Source organism: Neolamprologus brichardi, chromosome 1 (genome assembly GCF_056152115.1).
Source record: "Neolamprologus brichardi isolate AB-2024 chromosome 1, ASM5615211v1, whole genome shotgun sequence".
NCBI classification, from domain to species: domain Eukaryota; kingdom Metazoa; phylum Chordata; class Actinopteri; order Cichliformes; family Cichlidae; genus Neolamprologus; species Neolamprologus brichardi.
In genome coordinates, this window is record NC_142104.1 from 37,756,505 (window position 1) to 37,775,761 (window position 19,257).

Below are 19,257 nucleotides of genomic sequence, written 5' to 3' on the forward strand. Positions count from 1 at the left end.
TCAGCAACAATGGTGCGTTGCGAGAGACCCTGCTATTGCAGTTCAGCAACCCGACCACGTTCAAAAAGGGAAAGCTTTTTTGCCTTTGCCATCACAACATCCTGACAGTGTGACTACCTGACAGAAAATGACAATGAATTCACATTTTTGCACTGATTTGGCCTTTTAAAGGCACATGGTCCTAAACTTTTGATCAGCTGTAAAACAGCCTGTTTCAATTTAAACGTTTTCAATAAATTTCATGCTCAAAAAATGTTTTGTCTCACTCCCATTTCTTCTTGTTGCATGCTGAAGCTCTACGTCAGCGGTCCCCAACCCCTGGGCCTCGGAACGGTACCGGGCCGCGAGAGTTGAGGCTCAGGTGTGAAATGTATGGTTTTCAGGGTTTTTAAATCTGTTTTCAGCGTTATTTTGTTATTGTTTTTATCGTTAACTCTGTTTTCCTGGGTCTTTTCAGGTGTGTTATTAATAAATCGTCTTTTTTTTCGGTACCGGTACTAGTTTTATTTTGTTGTATTTATCCGCGACACCTTAAGGCCGGTCCATGAAAATAATGTCGGGCATAAACCGGTCTGTGGCGCAAAAAAGGTTGGGGGCCGCTGATCTACGTGGATCCTTAAGCTCCAACCATGCAAAGTATGATATTTTTTTTGCCATTTTTCAGATGTCTTTTCAAGTCTTAAACTTTTGATTGGGACTGTATAAACTAAATTATATTGTCCCAGAATTATTTAGGTGAGCGTGGGAATCAGTCAATGGTATCAGTTCCATTCAAGTATACAACAAACTAAGTTCAACAAAGCCAAACTTTCTTAGCTGGCTTGACATAATCTTAGACCTCAGATGATGAATATCACAACGGTGGTTATCTTTGTGATTCATGCTCAGTGCGTGTTAACCACTACACTCTGAGATGATGCCAAAGCAGTATAAACAATTTATACTACAAGAAAACAGAAAACGAGGCGCTTCCAGACGATTTGAAACCACTTTCAAGAACTTTTATTTTTTTTCCCTAACAGATCTGTACAATCAAATCAAACTTAATATAATCCTAACAAAAACTGATCTGTACATGTTAATTGATTTTCGGCATAACAGTTTAACATCCAGTTAAATAATCAAATGATGACTTGACTAGCGATACAAACCCTAATAGTCAGTCCCACAGCTTGAAAACATTTGAAAGCTGGCAGGGGCAGGATGAAATGGAAGAAATCTTAGAAACGAAAAAATAATGTTCCCTTATCTTTCTGTCTTCAGTGTTATAGAAAATTACAGTCATCTTATCTACAGGAAAATGAACAAAAGCATCACAATCTGAGGCTGTAGTGAAGGATTGTTGTTAGGAGGACAAACACCAGCATGAATTGAAGAAAAAACCCCAAAACAAATCAAAAAAACCCAACATACACACACAGGAGCAGAGATCATGTAAAACATGGATGGATGGAAAAATGCAAAAGCCAATAGGGCTGATGCGAAGCACACTGTATGCATGCCTAATTTCATATAACTCAATGTTATGGTTTGAACACAACCAACCCATTTTCTTCCACAAGGTATCTGAACGGGTTGAGTCACTAAACCACTGAATTAACCATGTGAGAGAGATGCATTGAGTTTGACTATAATCAAGAATTTGACAAAAAGTATCAAGTCAACATTCTTAGCAAAATTAAACAACAGGTAACCCCTTCCCTAATCTGTTCTTCAGTCAGAATAAAGCTGCCTTATTGCTAGAATAACAGTGATTTCATTCATGTTAAAGAAAAAACAATTAAAAAATGAAGTGCACACAGTCCATATCATTTAAACTTGGGCCATTCCAGGATCCATTCATGCCCTGCAAACTCACTGTAACATTTTCATGTTAAAATGAGGTTGAGGAAGTGCTAACAGACAGTTACCATTTTGAGTTTACCATTGCAAGTTACTATTTGATAAATAAAATCTGTAGATTCATCATGTCACCATTTAAATACAGACTGAACCAAAAACCAGCAGTTGTATGTGATTGGACTGATTCGCTGTCGAGCTCGACAAATGACAGAAGAGTGCTCTTGCATGGTTGCCTTGCTCCATCGATCAGTTAAACCACATCTTCAGTTTTTAAATGGGTTGAAATAATCTGTTCATTTTATAGTTTCTTTCCATCCGCTCTGCAGTACATTTTTGTCCTGTGTTCTCTTCAGTGGTGACCTGTGCTCAGCATCTCTGCAAGTCTGGTTTTAGTATATGAACATTTGATCCTTATTTGTGATTCAAGCCAGCTTGCCACAATAAGCGTTGCTCCTCTTCTGAAGCCTCTTTATGAAAGATGCTCAGGCTTACATCATGTCAGCTAGCTTAAATAAATAAATTCTTATGCAGTAGGCTAATATCAGTTCCCTTTAAAGACTCCAAGCTCTTACTGTTAAAGACAACAGGTTTTGTCCCCTCCCCCCCCCATAAAAAACTAGCCCAGTATTAACAGAAGCACACCATCATGGTGAACCGCTAATAAATACATGGCTACTTCAGAGGATCAGATCAAAATCTTTCTGGAGCCCAAGTCAAGTTTTTTTCCCCATGATACTGAACTTTATTAGTGCAGGTCAAGGCTATCTTGTAAGGGTAAGTGGCAGTAAATAAACCCAATGTTGCCTTAAAGTGTCATTTTATATTTAATAAGTAAAATTTCATCCCTTTTCTTTGTTCCAGTACAGTCTTCCATTTTTATATATATAAATATGTACACACATACAGACTCCCACAATCTAGAATACATCTTGGCAGTTATACAAAAACCAAAAGACTGTCAGTTAATATATATTAAATGGTTAAAGCCAACCAAAATGAAAGACGTGTAGGAGTTTTTACATGTACAGGCAACTTTAAATACATAAACATGTTCTTCTGTGTTATAACACCTTCTGGATTTAAATCATATATATATATTCCTCCAAACATAGCTCCTGACACATCAGGTCAGTTTCAGTCTGTCACATTAGGTACTCCATTCACAGCTGCGATCATGTAATTTGTAAATTAGAACTCAACTTGTTCGCATGAGTATATTTAGTTAACAAAGCCAGTTGTTGAGCCTGCTTATCATTGCTCAGTGAAGCTGAAGATATCCCTCAACATGTCTGACTAGAAGTACTGAAGTATGGGATTCTGTCAAATCAACCAAGTTTTCCAAGTGTAGAAGAAATCCCTCTGTGTCACAACAGGCAGAAAGTCTCCAGCGTAAATGGAAACTCATGACACTAACTGAATTTAGTCGTTAAGTCTGATTTTTAACCATTTGGTAATTAGTTTTGAAAATACAGCACATTCAATCACAAGCTTGCATATGGTTCATTTCACCTTTTGTGTATAAAATAATCAACCTTCAGGAATGGGGGAGACTAAATAGACTGATTTTTTTATTTCATTTGTTTTGTTTTGTTTTTTTAAACAGCACCTCAAAAATCAATCTGTAGTTTTGTCAGCCAAACTGAACGTCTCCCGTTGAGGAACTTGCATTGCCCCAAAGTAACGATCTGCTTCCTCAGATGAAAAATCTGGACCTGGACACCCCCCCCACCCCCCACCCCCCCACACACACACACACAAACACACACAAACACACACAAACAAAAAAAAAAAATCCTGCCAACATGTAGAGCAATCATTCAACCGCATTTTGTATGGTAGGTCATTTATGATAATTATTTGGTATTGCAAATCAGTTTCATGGAGAAAAACAAAGCAAAAAGCAACAAGGTAGTTCCTCTGTCCTTGCTAAAGGAGACCAGAGAGAAGTCCGAGCTCTGAGGCCGCAGGGCCGGGTAGATTAGCTCAGTGCTCCCACAGGGAACACCGTCTGACCATCTCTACACTTTGCAGTGCTGTAAGCTTTTGTGTCCCCCACTTTCACTCCAGGCAAGCCAGGCAGCTTTGAAATGCACTAACCTACAGATGACTACATTAGACTGATGCAGGTACCAGTCCTTTCACACTCGACCCACTGTCAGTGTGCAAAAGTTGTTGTTTTTTTTAAAAGACAAAATTCCTTTCTCCTATTTTAACACCAGAACAAAAATGGAAGGCTGTCATATTAAAGTAGCGTTATGTTCTTGTTCATCATGTCCGTGATACCTGCAAACAATGTATTTCTTTTTAAAGGAGGGGAAAGAGGAGAAGGGGCAATAGCGTGAGGAGGGAATTTTTGTTTTTTTTTAGATCAAGTGAACTGTTTGATGAAGTTGAGAGACCATGCAAGTTCAAAATCCATCCACCCAAACACCCAGGCCTCTCTCTGCCAGTGTACGGTTCACAGATATAACCTGCAAAAAGAAGACCAACAGTCAGTGAATCACTACAGGTAAAACCAATTCAAGATGCTTTATGCATTTATGTGTGTATATTGTGTAATATCAGTAATCATCTCTCTCTCTCTCTCTTCTACTTTGTCAGTGTTCTGATGGATTATTGGATGATTTAAAGAAAGTGTTTGAGACCAGTCATTTAAAGAGATCCCAGCCTTTAATCTCTGGGGTCTTTCTAGCTGGGAACAACTCAAAAAAATCAAATGCATGGAAAAAAAATATACTTGTGCTTGCTGCCTGAGGTTTTGGGCATCAATTAAATAAGCATCATTGTCACCAATTTAAAAAAACAAACAAAACAAAAAAAAAAAAAAAAAAACAACAACTTTACACTTAATTTAACTTTAAATCAAGTTTTCATTTTAAAAAAAGTGGCATCATAGCAGTGCATATTTGACTATCCCAGACTATGCTGGGGAAAGAGGGGAAGAAACAAAATGATCAGTGACTTGCGTCTTAAAGGAACAGGATTAGAATCATTAATTAAGATATTAGAGGTACAGAGGTAACATGAAAACAGTGGCAAGGATCCAAGACTTATGTCATACCTCCTCTCCAACCATGTTCCACAGGTGGACCAGCGGGAGGCCTGTGTTGTTATCATAGCTGGAGACCTTCAGCAAAAAAACAAAACAAACACGCAACTTAGTAATGCCCAACTTTTCTACATTGCAAAAAGTCACTGAGAATGGTGGTCTCACCTGCGCAAGCAATGGGACTCCTCTGGTCATTTCCTCCAGCTCTGATGTGGCCTCAGCTGAAAAACGATCCTCTCCTGATCACAGACAATTTAAACACATTTCAGAACAACACTGCAGGTATCCTTCCAGCAAAAGAGTATCTGCAGGTTTCATAAGGCAAAGTTTATACTTTGTTTTAACAAATTGCCACTGACATTAGGTAGGTACACCACTATCTCCCCAAAGACTTTTCCAAACTGTACCTGGTAGTGGTGCGATGTTGTCGAGTAATACTTCAGCACCTTGAAATGGTAGTGTCACAAAGTCAGACCTGGAAAATAACAATGAGCAGACTTGGACGAGTGTATATACACTTTGCAGTTTAATAAATATATTTTTTTCAACTGTACTAAATGATAACGTGACCTTTAACACTAGCTACACTGACTGTCTAACTTACAAAATTATTCTCACTATACTTATTTTGTCAACAAAACAAATTCTGCTGATAATCTTCTTGAATTTGCCTAAAAAGATTTTTTCCTACTAGCAGACCTTTACTCAAACAGCTAGAGAAATTTGTAGGAACTCCTTGTATATCCAACCACAGCAAACAGTAACTACAGACTGACTGATTCGGAAGACAAACATTTGGTTTGGCAGATTTTTCTCACGCCGTCGCACACACGCACGTCATGTATTATTCAGTTATGCTCTGCTCAACTTTGGTCATATCAGTTGTGGTTACAATGTAGCTAAAACATGGATTTCTTACTGAAGCATAAATGCTCAGTAACACAACCCACTCTTAAATCCTACACCACAACCCATTATGCAGCCTGATGTGCATCTCTTAACTACACATTGCCTCAATGCTGCTGACCAATCTGCTCCTTACCCATGAAGCTTATTATGCATTTCTGGTTACTTTCAGTTGTTGAATTATATCAATGAGAGTTCTTGTATGTTGCTTTTCTACTCTGAGCACTAAAAGCACTTTACACAACTTGCCTCATTCACCCAGTCACACAAGCACTTTTTTTCCTTTCGAAGCTTTTAGTGCTTTCTATCCAACATTCACACGCTTTCATATTCTGATGGATGCATCACAGAGCAACTTGGGATTAGCATCTTGCCCAAAAGTATTTGGCATGCAAACTGGACCACCAACCTTGACCAAGTGGCCTAGTAGCCACCCCCAAATATTACGAATAATAAATTAATGTCTCCATAAGCCGCTCCATGAACCACCGCTTTATCATGGTGGAGGGGTTTGTGTTCTAGTGATCCCAGAAGCTATGCTGTCAGGGGCAAGTTGCCCCCTGTTACTGTTTCCCATGGCAAATTAGTCCTGAGTGGAGGGTCAGACAAAGTGATTCAGATAACCCATATGCAACACAAATTAGGGTCCAGTGTCCCTGCACTGAAACCAGGTCTGTATCCTCTCAACGACATTCAAGGGTGCATAGGCGTTTGCCCACCCAGTCTACATGAGTTTTGTTAACCTGGAAATGGGATTTGACTGCACCCCTCGGGGTTTCAATGGCAAAAAGCTCTCAAGGCCAGAAGATTTCATCTTCATGTTTTGCACATAATGTGGTTCTGATGGCTTCACATCACCTCCAAGCCCTAAACCATGGCTCACAGGCGGAAAAGGGCAAAGACTGGAAAAGTGCCCCATACGGGCCAGGGATGAGTTACTATCACTTGGAGGATTTCAAGTATCTATGGGTCTTGCTGACACTTGCAAGGAGAGGGGAACATTTCCTTTAACGAGTGACTGGGCTCTCCCTTGGAGATCGAGTGAGGAACTCTTTCATTCAAGAGGGGAAAGTAGAGCTGCTGAAAGGACACTGAAATAAGCCAGTTGAGGTGGTTCAGGCATCTGACTAGCATGCCTGCTGGATACCTCCTAGGTGGGTATGTTCTACTGGGAGGATTTCCTGGGGCAGACCCAATACTCACTGGAGAGATAACATGGGAACATCTGTGTCTGACAATACAAGCTAGAAGAGGAGGTCGGGGTGAAGGAAGTCTGGGCTTCTCTACGACCAAAATCCATAAATACACATAAAACACGGACACAACCAAAAGGTAATTAGCAAATAATGCAGCACTGAGTAATGTTGTCCATTAATGTAGATTCACTCAGGCTCTACAAAGTTTTACTACAGAAGTCTAACTCAGGCCTTACAACCTGTTGGCAACAGAAGTAGAATACCCTCTGGAGGATAAACTCTGCAACATCAACAACCATAATCTTTTGTGCACCTTTATTTATTTGCCATTATAAATGTGGATATATACATACAACTAATACCCAATGGGCTAACCTTACCTTTCAAAAACTCCATAATTTCAGGTTAGGGCATTAGAAAGTTCAAGAACTGAGTGTGCCCCACAGCAGAAAGTTTTGATGTGGGTGAGTGGGTCATCTACTAATCAGAACGTTGGCATTTTGATTCCCAGCTTCTCTAGTCTGCATGTTGGGATAACTTTCTGCAGCAACTTTACCTTGCAAGAGATTCGTTTCTCGCTGACTTTGGCATTAACACTTCACTACTTAATTCTGAATTAAATAAAAAGGTATTACAAATACCAGAATCACACAACAACTAAACTGTCTAATCAGCAAATGCTTTGTTTGGGGATGGGAGGTAATCTACTGGCTGTTCCAGTCTGCATGCGTAATATCTACCAAGTTGCTCTTGAGGAGCGTGTGCGAATGTTAGATAGAAAGCACTTAAGCAAAGAAAAAAAAGTGCTTGTGTTAGTGAGGCATGTTTTATAAAGCAAACACTCTAAATGACGCCATCTTAGAGTACAAGTTTTAATACAGTGAGATCTCTTATAATAACCTTATTTGCCGTAGTGAGTCAATCTTAACTCTGTCATAGCCTCCATAGTCAACGTATCTGATCTCCACTTCATTCGATTCTTTGTAGAAAGTGATGACCTGAGCTCTCCACCAGGCTCCTTCAACTGCAGGAGCTGCACAGATCACACCAACTGGATAACAGAAAAGAGACAAAAAACAGAATAAAAGCTAAAAGTAGCTGAATGACCTTTACCAAATTAGCTTGTTGTTCATCAACTGCATGTGACAATTAGCTTATTTCAGCCATGTATCAAACTGGGTTAATTTCATGTAGAAAAAGAAGAAACAGAAGCACAGGGACCTTGTTAGTTTACCAAAAAATGTATTTGCAATTTAAAAAAAACTAAACAAAACTTGCTTAAACTACAGCTTCACTGATGCAGTGAGAATTATTTAAAATTAGGCATAAATCAAATGTCAAAGTTTCATTAAAACAACCTATAGTTGCGCATGTTTACTAAAACTTTACACATTTAGCAGTATCCACAGTACAACTAAGCAACTAAGCTTACTTTCAGCAGGTGAGGGCAAGGCAGGGGTGCCTGGCTGTGAGTAGCAAAGGAACATCTGCTGGTCAAGGCTTCGCAAGGCATGGTACGTGGGGTGGGTGTGTTGCTGGACAAAGACGTGACCAGCTGACACGATGTTCACCACGATCACTTCAACTGTGACTCCACTTGGAAGGAGAAGCTGAGAAGACAAATATCAAACAAATGTTGGTCATGCATAAAACTACAAACAACTTTCTCAAACCTTAAAATACATTAATCCAGTCTCATTTATATTTTATATCAGCATACCCAAATAATTCATCACTCTCTAAGGACTTAAAACACTTTAGCTTTACTACTTTAACGCTAAGAAAAATGTATGATGAAGAATAAGTATGATGTTTCTAGTGTAATACATCTCAATCAAAATATTCTTATTAATGTTAATAACTGGTACCCCTCAGCCTCCTGGTAGACATGTCAAAATCCTATGTTGCCTTGTTCGAGGTTTCACATTCACAAGAGTTTCAGAGTTTGACCTTAGGCCTTGAGGTCAGGGTCACTGAGATTCAAAATTATACAAGACTTTTAGTAGATACACCTATGGTATCAGTTCGAAGCTCCTACATCGCCTCTTATCGAGTCATCGCATTCACAAACTTGGGTGTCTTTTCCACATGCTTGCTCGACGGAGTGACAATATCCCATCCGCCTTACAGTGGAGGGGTAAAAAAGAAAAAAAAAGTATCATTAACACAAGTATTTTTCCTCACCCATGAAGTCATGGGAAGAGATGGTAATGTAAGTGGAGGTGGTGGTGCAGCATATAGATTGTTGAGGTCCAGGTCTTTAAATTTCTTCCCAATCAACGACAGGGCTTTGTCAACCTGCTGCTGTGTCCCTAGAAAAAGATCAAGCAAGGTCAAATTTTACCACTAGTCCAAACGAACAGGTAAGAAACAGGAGTTTAAAATGCTTGTGCTTTTCTCCTATGGTCAAAATCACATTTGTTCACAAATCTCTAAAGAAGATGGAAAGATGTGGGGACAAACTCCTCAGTACTCACCTTCTATGTGACAAATCTGGAACTCCTGTGTATAAGGCAAGGTAGAAATGTAGATCTTTGCTCCAGAGTTCTGCTTTAGGAAACTCACATATCGACCTTGCTTTCCAATAAGCCTCCCTACAAGATGCTGGTACAAGAGGACAGGTAGAACAGACAATACTGAGTAAACAGGACAGTTCCTTTAAACCGTTTAAATGAACATTTAATCAAACCCACTAGCATGCTGCCTACCAAGTTATGACAAAATATTTTAAATACACAATATAGACAACTGCTCAGCTTTGAAAACGCATGTCACGAAGCCCAGTTTGTTTGCTAATGTTAATGTCAGAGGATATTCAGAATTCTAATGTGATTGTAACCATTAAAAAAAGTTTTTCCCTTTACTTACAGTCCTGAGTGGTCCAACATTCTATTCAACAGTTGGCTGCCAGTTGTTGGGAACTTTTGTTTCAGTTACTGGTAATTCCATAATAAGCAATTTTTTGTACAGTAATTTTACTATACCCAATGAAGCCATGTAAAAGTTTACCTTCTTAAAATTACAGTACCTCAAAGTAGATAGGCATTGGTCAAATTTGGTGCTCGTCCAGTGACCCTGATTTTTACAGCTATTCTTTCATTACATCTTCAATACAGGAGAGAACCACCAACTCCAAGTGTCACAGTTATGTCAAAAGCTTGCTATACTTCTACTTCAAAACAAAAGTATTTTTATTTCTTTGTATTTATATTATATTTTTTAATAAAATATTTCTAAATGTTGCTGATGCTGATGAAAAGAATCGTCAATATGGACAGGCATTTACACGGTACTTGTCTTACAGGCCACTCATTCAGACAGGATTTTATTCTATATGCAATAAAAAGTCATCTACCTCACATGTGCCCAATTAACCAAACAAGCATGTCTTGCAAAATCCACTAATCAGGGTCATATTTAAGTTGCTTTCTTATGAATGCATTACAATTATGAAAAGTAAATTTGCCTAGTTGTAGAATCATGATAGCATTCCTCCATACAATACTGACATTAACATTTTAATTGAGTAGTGTGAGGTGTACAGCGTTGGAATCATGGACAAAATATATGGTTTTGTATTTCACATGAATTGTCTTTACTCACCTTTGGTACCTCAATCTCCCAGATGATCAGCCCAGTGCTTGAGGCAGCATGGTTGCCCTTACTCTCTAGGGCACCCATAGTGCATCCGCTATCCACAGAGTCCATACTGTTTACATCAGAACCTGGCAATGGAAACAATCAATGTCAGCATGACAGCATCTGAATTTTCAGATTCCCGGCATCATCAGTTTTGATCTTGTCACTGTCCTAATTTACATGTTTGTTAACAGGCATCACATTCTTGGGGACTTTTTGACCCACTGCTCGATAACCGGGAATACACTGCAAAAAAAGGCCAAATGAGCCTCTATATGTTCCGAGTTATGAGTTTGTGTCACAAATTACTACTAATACTGCATCTGCTGACGTACACCACATTTCTTAACTCACTGTTATCATTCTTGATATAAAAAATAAAATAGCTATCATGAGAAACATACAAAAGTCAGTGAGAGAATCTCACCTCCAGATTGATCCGTCTCTACTTCACATGTCCCATGAGCTCCATTCCTTACACCTACTGCATTTAGCCCCTTTATCTCACACGCTGCATCCAAAGAGTCGTCTTCAGTTGCAGACAAAACTAAGCCCTCTGTCAAACTCTCAGCCTGCACCTGGCCCTGTGCCGCTTCTCCTGCGGAGAGGTCTGTAAGCTGGATCACATCACTTTGGTTGTCAAACATGCTGCTTTGAAGATCCTCGCTGCTAATGCCATCCTCAGAGTGGCAGGTGCTGCAGGCCGAGTCCTCGGCCAGCGGAGCAGCCTCGTCACCTTTTAGTTTAATGTTCAACACAGGTGAGGTTTGTGCTTCTTGGGGCAGCTGTGCTGACCAGTGGCTGCTGTGAACAGCATTTTTCTGATGATTTATGTGACTGACATCAACAGATTTCCATACTGGAGACGAGGAGCAGCCGTTAGGCACTGCTTGCGCTTCTTTTTCTGTTGCCTCTCTACAATCACAGCCTACCTGAGAAGGGCTTGTCGAGAGATGATGGTGTTTCTGCGTTGCTATGATTGGCTCGAGCTCTGGGTATAGTCCACCACTACTGCAGTTAGGCAGACTTTTGTCCACAACCTGGCAACTTGTGACACTAAGGACTTCCTGGGTGGCAGCTGAGATGACCTTCGTTATAAGTCGAGCAGCAAGATCCTCAAGATCATGCTCCTCTCCAGGGCTACCGTGTACCAATATGTCCTCTGGTGTTACTGCTGTTGTGTTCTGGACAATACTTAGGGATGTAGAGGCCAGGACTGGGTCAGTTGGTGTGCTGGACAGAATGTGTTGGTGAAAATCCTGCACTGGTGGAGGTGTATTCAGAGAGTCTGCTTCTGATGGGTCCACCCTCTCTACATTGGATGCATGCTCATCCCAGCCAATCATTTCATCTTGTGTATTATTAGTGCTGTGATTCTTTGCAACTTCCCCCTCCGGGTCTGGTCTCTCTGCACCAGAAAGCAGCGATGTTGTGGGAAAGGAGCTGGTGACTTTGGTAGACTGATAGGAAAATGTGGCTCTTTCTAGATCAGATACTGGATCTTTCACTAGGTTGAGCTCTCTTCCCAAGGCAAGTGACAAGCTCCTCTCTGGGTCTTTACGGTCTTTTGATGATACCTGTAAGCTGTCATCTTTATCAAGTGATGGCAGTGCTGACTGTGGAGGCCTATGGATTCCTTGTTTCATTCTCTCAGAATTACATGAAAACTTTTCAGAACTTTGTGCCAGTGACGGTGACGCTTCAGTGTGCTGGAAATGGATCTGTGAAATGTTTTCATGTTGTGTTCTCTGGTTACTGGCATTTGGAGGTCTGTGAATGGGGTTGTCTGTGTCATTTGTGGGGGATACAGTGTCTTTCTCCACCAAACCATTGCTACCATCTGCTGAAGATGTTTTAAGGTCCGTAGTGGTTGGAGTTCCCTCAGTCCTGTCATGGTTGATGAGCCGCTCTCTCTTTCGTGAGATGTACCACCAACATCCAATCAGTGCGAGTACTCCGGGCAGTGTATAGGGTACAACAGAGCGAAACCTCAGTGGCATTTCCTCAAGACACTAGCAGCTACACCTGAAAGCCACAACAGCACACAAACATTTGTATGAGGAACATTTCAAGCTAAATGCAACTTCTTACGGATGTGTGAAAACCATGCTCATTGACTACAGGCTGATTTAGAAAGGAATTCTAGTCAGAAATTAAATTCTAGAATTCCTGACATTAAGAGAGTTGCTTGAACACAAGTGGTAAATTTGATGTAAACCTTGAAATGTATTTTGATTCACCGATTACATTCCTGTTTGATGTTCAACTTCTATTCGTCTAAATAACCTCTTGGATGTTCCAAGAGAAGAAAAGGGTACAAGGTCTTTGTCGGGAGAGGTATCGTATGTTTATTATAGTAATTTTATTGGTACTACAGCCACACTATAGCTATGAATAAATGGCTATGAGGTCTAAAGAGAGATGCAAATGATGTCATGCTTAAAAAAACAAAACAAAAACCCAAACCAAGCCCTTCAGAGTGACGGCATAAACTTTAGGAAGTATAGTTTTAACAAGCTCTGGATAACTGCAGCTGTTCTGTTATCCTGTACAGCTGTTACAGTTTCATCCGACAGCTTTGGATGTAAACTACGCAGTCAATTATTGCATTAAGTAACTAAGCAGTGGATGTAAAGGGCATTTGCAGGTGAGTTTAGCTTTCTGCTCCTTGTAGATGACATAATTATTTTCCTCCTGTGGCATAAACTGAAATCTGTGGAGTATAGTGCAAGTGGAGCCGATTAGCGTTGACTAACTACTGAGAAACAGATTCGACTCCCCTTCCTATTCAGAGCTCAGATGTGATAAATTGTCACATTAGAAAAGAAGACAAGTGTTGAGCTATAAAACATATTAAACTCACAGGTTTACAAGAGTACTCATTTTCTGCCAGTATTTCGCTCTTGTGACAAACTACCCGTCTCAGTTATACCCTGCCTCTGGCTCCACAGCAGCCAGGATTGCTTCAGTCCTCATGTGACAAATTGACAGAGGTCTTGTCATATTTGCAACAATATTGCATTTTGTCCTATTTTTAATGGTGCCCTCTGTCTGTGCTGTAGATGAGAGAAAGACTGGAGCAGCCTCCAAGCAGATAATATGAATTTCAAAATCCTATGTCGTCTTGTTCTCAAATGATCACATTAACAAGATTTGGCTATATGCTTGCATTCCATCATGGACCTGCCACTCAATCTCAATTTGTAAATAAGGTTGATGTGGTTCCTTTCCCCTGCCCATTATTCCTCAAGTGAACCTCCAGTGCAAGTGGAATTCTTGCTTTTTGTGTTTGTTTGTCTTTTTAAAATGCTGTGCCGAACTGCAACTGTTAAATGTGAATGAGGAATTCTATTGTCCCATTACTGATGTTTCATTTAAATCTTTACAAAACGGCAAAGACCAGGCCTGGAGGGCCTCCCAGACATGCTTTGTAAAACAATTTGGAAGAAACCATTCCTACTTGGAATACTAAAAAAAAACTCCCAACCCTGCCCAGGCTTGTAGATTTTTTCAAAGTACCAGATTCATTATTATGCACATTGGCTTGTTAAATATCTTCAAACTTCTGTCAGTTACTGTCCAGACACACAGAAGCAGTTTTACCCTCAAGCAGCACTCCAAGAGTGGAAACGTCCACCTGGGTGTTATTTACTTTTAGGGAATAGTATTGTATTTTGTTTTAGTTTATTACATTTTTTTCTTCTTCTTAGACATTTTGTGTGCAATAATATAATTAAAAAAAAAAAAAAAAAAAAAAACAGAATAAAATCCAGGTAACATGACTTTGATTACACAGAAATTTTGAAGGAGTAGGTAATGGATAATAGGAAGGGGTGAGAATTGCTAAGAATTTAGTTTATTCTGGTAGATTCTGATTCTCTCATCTATATCACTCATTGATTCCTTAACTGGGATCTCACCTTCTTTGCTTTGACAGTGACCACCATTGCTAAGCAGCATATCAACAACATTACATTCCTGCAAATAAAGTGAAGCCGACAGCACAAAGCAAAGTTAAAAACCGGCACAAAAAGACTTTAAAGCAATCATCACAGTGATTCTACTGTAGAAACATGAAAAGGTAGAAATGGAGACCACTGTTTTCCTACTCTGACAGGCAAACTTGAGTCAGCTGATTGTAGTGCAAGTAAAAATGGAACCAATAAACGGGATTGACAGGAAAACAGACTAACAATTCTATGGAACTGGACTACTGAGAACCAGTTCTCGATTCCCATCCCCAATAATAGATATTGATTTGTAAACTCGCCACAACTTGACTCGGATCGACTGGTTTTCCATTGGGTCTTGAAGTTTGGACCCAGAAACTGCTAATAATGTCAAACTCCACTTCTGGTCACAAAGTCAAACAAACACTGCAGCATCACAGAGTTACAAACTGTCTCAATTCTTTCATCTTTAATAAAATAATCAGTGTGGCTCCTCTAGCAGGTGTAAAAATTAAGTTTAATTTATGAAGTTTAATGGAGTCTGAAGTTAGCTCGCTAGTTTCTATTTAAAGATTATATACCATGTTCTGACTGAGGGATTTCTGAAAAATTAAACTATTATTTCTGTCATTTATGTTAAAAAACTAAACAGTAGTGAGGTTTGTAGTGTTACTGAAGTCAACTACCTGGCATACAATGATGTGCTACGTGGTTGCTAGGTACGCAGCTATGGTTAACATAATATAAACACCGTGAAGCTGGAGGATGACTGCTAACTTTTTTCACTCCATAAAAGTTAACATGACCATTCCCAATGGTTAGGGACAAATGCAATCGCATGGCAGGATGCAGTAAATGGGTCAAACTTTTGTCAGATGAACAACTGAGAATCCAACCACAATATGATGTTAGTCATTAATATACTGCTGCATGGGCAAAGGTTTTTAAATGTGCTGCCGATGCAAAGTGCTAATAAAAACTAGCAGCAACCCAAGCGCATTGCTGCCCCAGACAGGTCAGGAGTGCAAATTGAAAATCATTTTTTCTGTTTAAATTTAAACCTGCCATGGTGGCTTGTCTATTGCTCAAATTTACAAGCCACTTCATAAATTTACCTGCATTTTCCCAGTGGTGGGTGCCAATTTCCACCCCTGAATACAATGCATTTTTGGGGTCAATCTTTAAAAAAAGAGAAAAGAAAAAAAGACAAATGTGAAATATAAAAATGAGATCAGAGGTCAAACGTGTTGGATCAAAACTATGTGATATTTAGAATCACTATTTACCAGTATAATTTTCTAAATGTTGCCAATACAAACACAGAAGTAGAATTTTAAGCATAGTTTTAAAGATGAAGCATTTTATGAAAGGTTGACATAATGAAAATTTGACCTTATTTGACCTTGAAGAAGCAGTCAAAGGTCCAAAGTAACATATTTGGAAACTTCATGTTTTCGAGGTGTCCCTTTCTGCAAAGATTTCAGTCAGAACTCTCATACCTTGTTCAATGTAACTGAAAGGGATAATGCTCCAAGTGTTGATAGCTTTGTTTTGGATGCAGGGTTTTTGACTAACTCTGTCCTTTTAAAAAGAACTTAATGGCATTCACAGCTTGGCCAGAAAGCTAATGCTGATAAAGTGGCAATCCTCAGCATCACCTACCTACTTATACAAGGTGGAATAGGGGGTCCTTTATTTTATTAAATTTCAGGTTAAAAGTGCAAATCAGTCAAATCATTACCAAGACTGCCTATGGATATAGACGATGGAATGGAGTAAACGTTAGCCACCTCTGCTACCTGGATACATGCATGGAACTTGCATGAAACCCAGTAACAAGGTGGCTGGCACAGTTTACAGGAACATGTGTGCAGAGTGTGGCCTGGAAGTCCCAAGATCAAAATGGAATATGCCCCTCAGGGTGGTTGAAAATGACCAAGCTAAAATCTTGTGGGATTTCTAGATACACACAGACAAACCGGCAATGGCTAACCAACCAGATATATTACTAGTGGACAAGCAGAGGAATAAAGCCATAGTAGTACATGTAGCTATACCAAATGAAAGCAAAAATCAAGAAAAAGAAATACGTAAAGCTTGAGAAATGCCAAGGGCTCAGAGGGGAGCTAGAGAATAAGTGAAGGATACAGGCAACAGTGGCCCCTGTGGCATTCAGAGCACTTACAGCAGTGACTCCCAAACTGGGCGAGCGGTTCCAGCAGGTCCCAGGAGTAACATTCAAGATCTGTCCAGAAAGGACCAGCAAAGATGCTACACATGAAGCTCCCAGGCTTTATGTGTAGCTTTTATGTGTTGCTGTTAAATCCAAGGACAACACACTCACTATATAAAGGTCACAATGGAAGCAACAAGCTGTCAAATGAAGAGCTGTCCTTACAAGTCAGACAAGTCTTTATTGGTTCCTTTCCTGGCCTTATAGTCAAGACTCTCTACAAACTGTAAACTCGTCTCTTACTGTGACCTTGGCTGTTCAAACAGGAATGATAAAACTATTTTACATGTTATAACCCTTACGTCATGCCAGCACAGACAGACTGGTGTAAAATTATTATGTAGCCTCAAAAGACCTCCATGCCAACAAGTTTAGTGTCACTTAATTCCCACCTGTTTGCGTTTAAACTTTATTCTTCATGTCATACATTTTCCAATATCCCTTTAATCATCATCATGCGTGTTAAATGAACCTTTGGACTCACTGTCATCACTAAGAAAAATTAACAATGAACGTGACAGTTTTTACATAAATGAAAACCAAATTATTTTATGTAAACAAACGTGAGTTACAAAGCAAATTACAGACAGATCGGGATATTAATACAGTAGGCTGTCAAGTATTGCATGCCCTGTGGCCAAAAGTCAAGACCTTACAGGAGCCATGCTGCTACCAACAACTTTAAACTTAGGTGGCGTTGATAGTTGCTACAGACACATACCAGTCCAGTTTACATGTGACCAAAGCCCAGTGATGTACAGAAGGTGCGCCTCAACACCCCAGCTGTCTTTCAGCAACGACTCAATAAATGCTAAAAGCGTTCAGCTAGCTATGTCTTAATACTACAACTGCAGGACATTGTGTAGTTCCCAATAATGATAGTGGTGATGCTTTCTGTCCCACTAAATAAATAAAAATAATAATAAAAACAAAACAAAAGCGTGGCGTGTGGTCATTCACTCCATCGTCACACACCGGCTAACACAATTAGCTAGCTAGGAAGTACAAAGGCCACAATGTGAACCTTCATAGATAATTCTCGAAGTTTAACGTTACATGACTATATGGTAAGGAAAAATTAATTCGTTGTGATACCAAAATACCACTTTCACTTATGACTCAAGCGATTCATTTTGTCTTTATAAGGTTATCCCTCACAGTTCTTTGCATTAGCCAACTAAAACCTAAACAACCTTCGAAAGAAGCGCAAAAATATATGCTTAGACCCTCATAGGCAGGCAGCAATTTATAACAACTTTAACTTACGATACGCTGACAGGTCCTTTTTAATGCCGAATTTTTTCAGATTCTACAAAATATCCAACAGCGAAGTTGTGCCCCGTACTAAACTGAACAACCTGCAGCCAGTAAGATGTTAAATCCCATATAACAAATGCATAAAGGGAGTTTGGCACCGTCTGGGACGAAATCGTGTAGCAGAGATGGCTGTGACCTAATGCAAACACGAAATACAGCATGGCTGTTTAAGGAGGCCGCAGTGCAGGATACAAAGCATGAAGTTAGCTACCTAGCAACCACAGTGGCTTTGGTGTTTATGAAAATTAACGCTAGCTAAACATGAAAAAATATAAGCTAATGGCACGTTCCCTCCACTGTGTTATTTTTAGACTATGTTGGTAGGTGGCTACATTATTAAAGCCACTTCAGAGTTTCATATCCCCGAATTACAGACGTACTGGGCCACAACATAAAGCTGTGTGATACATAGTCGTTAACTATACCCAACTGCACCAACGAGGGGGAATCTGTAATCGATGCAGGGGTAAAGGACATTTGAAGCCAAAGACTGTCAATGCCCCGCATGGGCCTTAGACCTTCATGCTAGCCTGCTAGCCAGCCTGGCGACAATGACTGCCAACTGTGGGCCAAAATGCATTTATTATTATCCGAGAAGCAATGCTCCTACGTTGGCACGTGCACAGCTCAACAAAACGAAGCAAGTGCGGAAATTTAACTTCTACAACAGAAGCTACATGTGCTGTTCTGAATGGCAAGTTAGGAGGAGTTGCTTTGTAGGCTAGTTTTTCAATGACATGGGATCACATGGTGACACAATAAACATTTGACGACCCACAGAGAACAGTAGAAATGCCAGTGAATGTTTTTTTCCCTGAAACATACTCACATAAATGTCAATGAAACTGAATCAAGCAACCATGTACGCATTAAATAGAAAACTAAAAGCTAACAGTCTCTTTTTCAGTGTGCCACTTCCTTCACGGACTAATTATTTTACTTACAATGTTTTTGGGTCCTCGGTACCGCAACGATGATAGCAACACTAACAACGTGAGCTTTTTGAAACATACGCTAGTGGAAAGTCACACTCTCCTCCCCACGTGTTTGACAGACCAGTACCAGTCTTAAAAAAAAGAGAGAGAGAAAAAACACGCAGACATAACAGCTGATCAATTCTCGCGA

The 19,257-nt window shown here is 39.8% G+C and overlaps 1 protein-coding gene across 2 annotated transcripts; it reads right to left on the reverse strand.

Annotated features, from left to right (window-relative positions):
* Positions 1 to 3,581: 3,581 nt before the first annotated feature.
* Positions 3,582 to 19,257, reverse strand: akap1b (A-kinase anchoring protein 1b). 2 transcript variants are annotated; one of them, XM_006799291.3, is made up of 11 exons: positions 19,077 to 19,257; positions 11,060 to 12,657; positions 10,597 to 10,718; positions 9,471 to 9,597; positions 9,178 to 9,305; positions 8,426 to 8,603; positions 7,894 to 8,044; positions 5,299 to 5,366; positions 5,057 to 5,130; positions 4,904 to 4,969; positions 3,582 to 4,313 (listed from the first exon to the last, which is right to left on the reverse strand). In XM_006799291.3, the coding sequence occupies exons 2-11, from the start codon at positions 12,630 to 12,632 to the stop codon at positions 4,251 to 4,253; spliced, it is 2,550 nt and encodes an 849-aa protein (XP_006799354.2). In that variant the 5' UTR covers positions 12,633 to 12,657; positions 19,077 to 19,257; the 3' UTR covers positions 3,582 to 4,250. The 2 variants fall into 2 exon arrangements, with proteins under 2 accessions (XP_006799354.2, XP_006799355.2); XM_006799292.3 differs by lacking the exon at positions 19,077 to 19,257 and adding an exon at positions 18,082 to 18,358.

Bases quoted from the DNA above. Each gene is read 5' to 3' on its own strand.
- akap1b (XM_006799291.3), bottom strand. From the start codon at position 12,632: ATGCCACTGAGGTTTCGCTCTGTTGTACCCTATACACTGCCCGGAGTA. The intron at 8,604-9,177 runs GTGAGGAAAAAT...TTGTCTTCTCAG, and splicing joins CTCTTCCCATGACTTCATGG to CTTCTCCTTCCAAGTGGAGT. The intron at 4,314-4,903 runs GTATGACATAAG...TTCTTTTTGCAG, and splicing joins GGAACATGGTTGGAGAGGAG to GTTATATCTGTGAACCGTAC.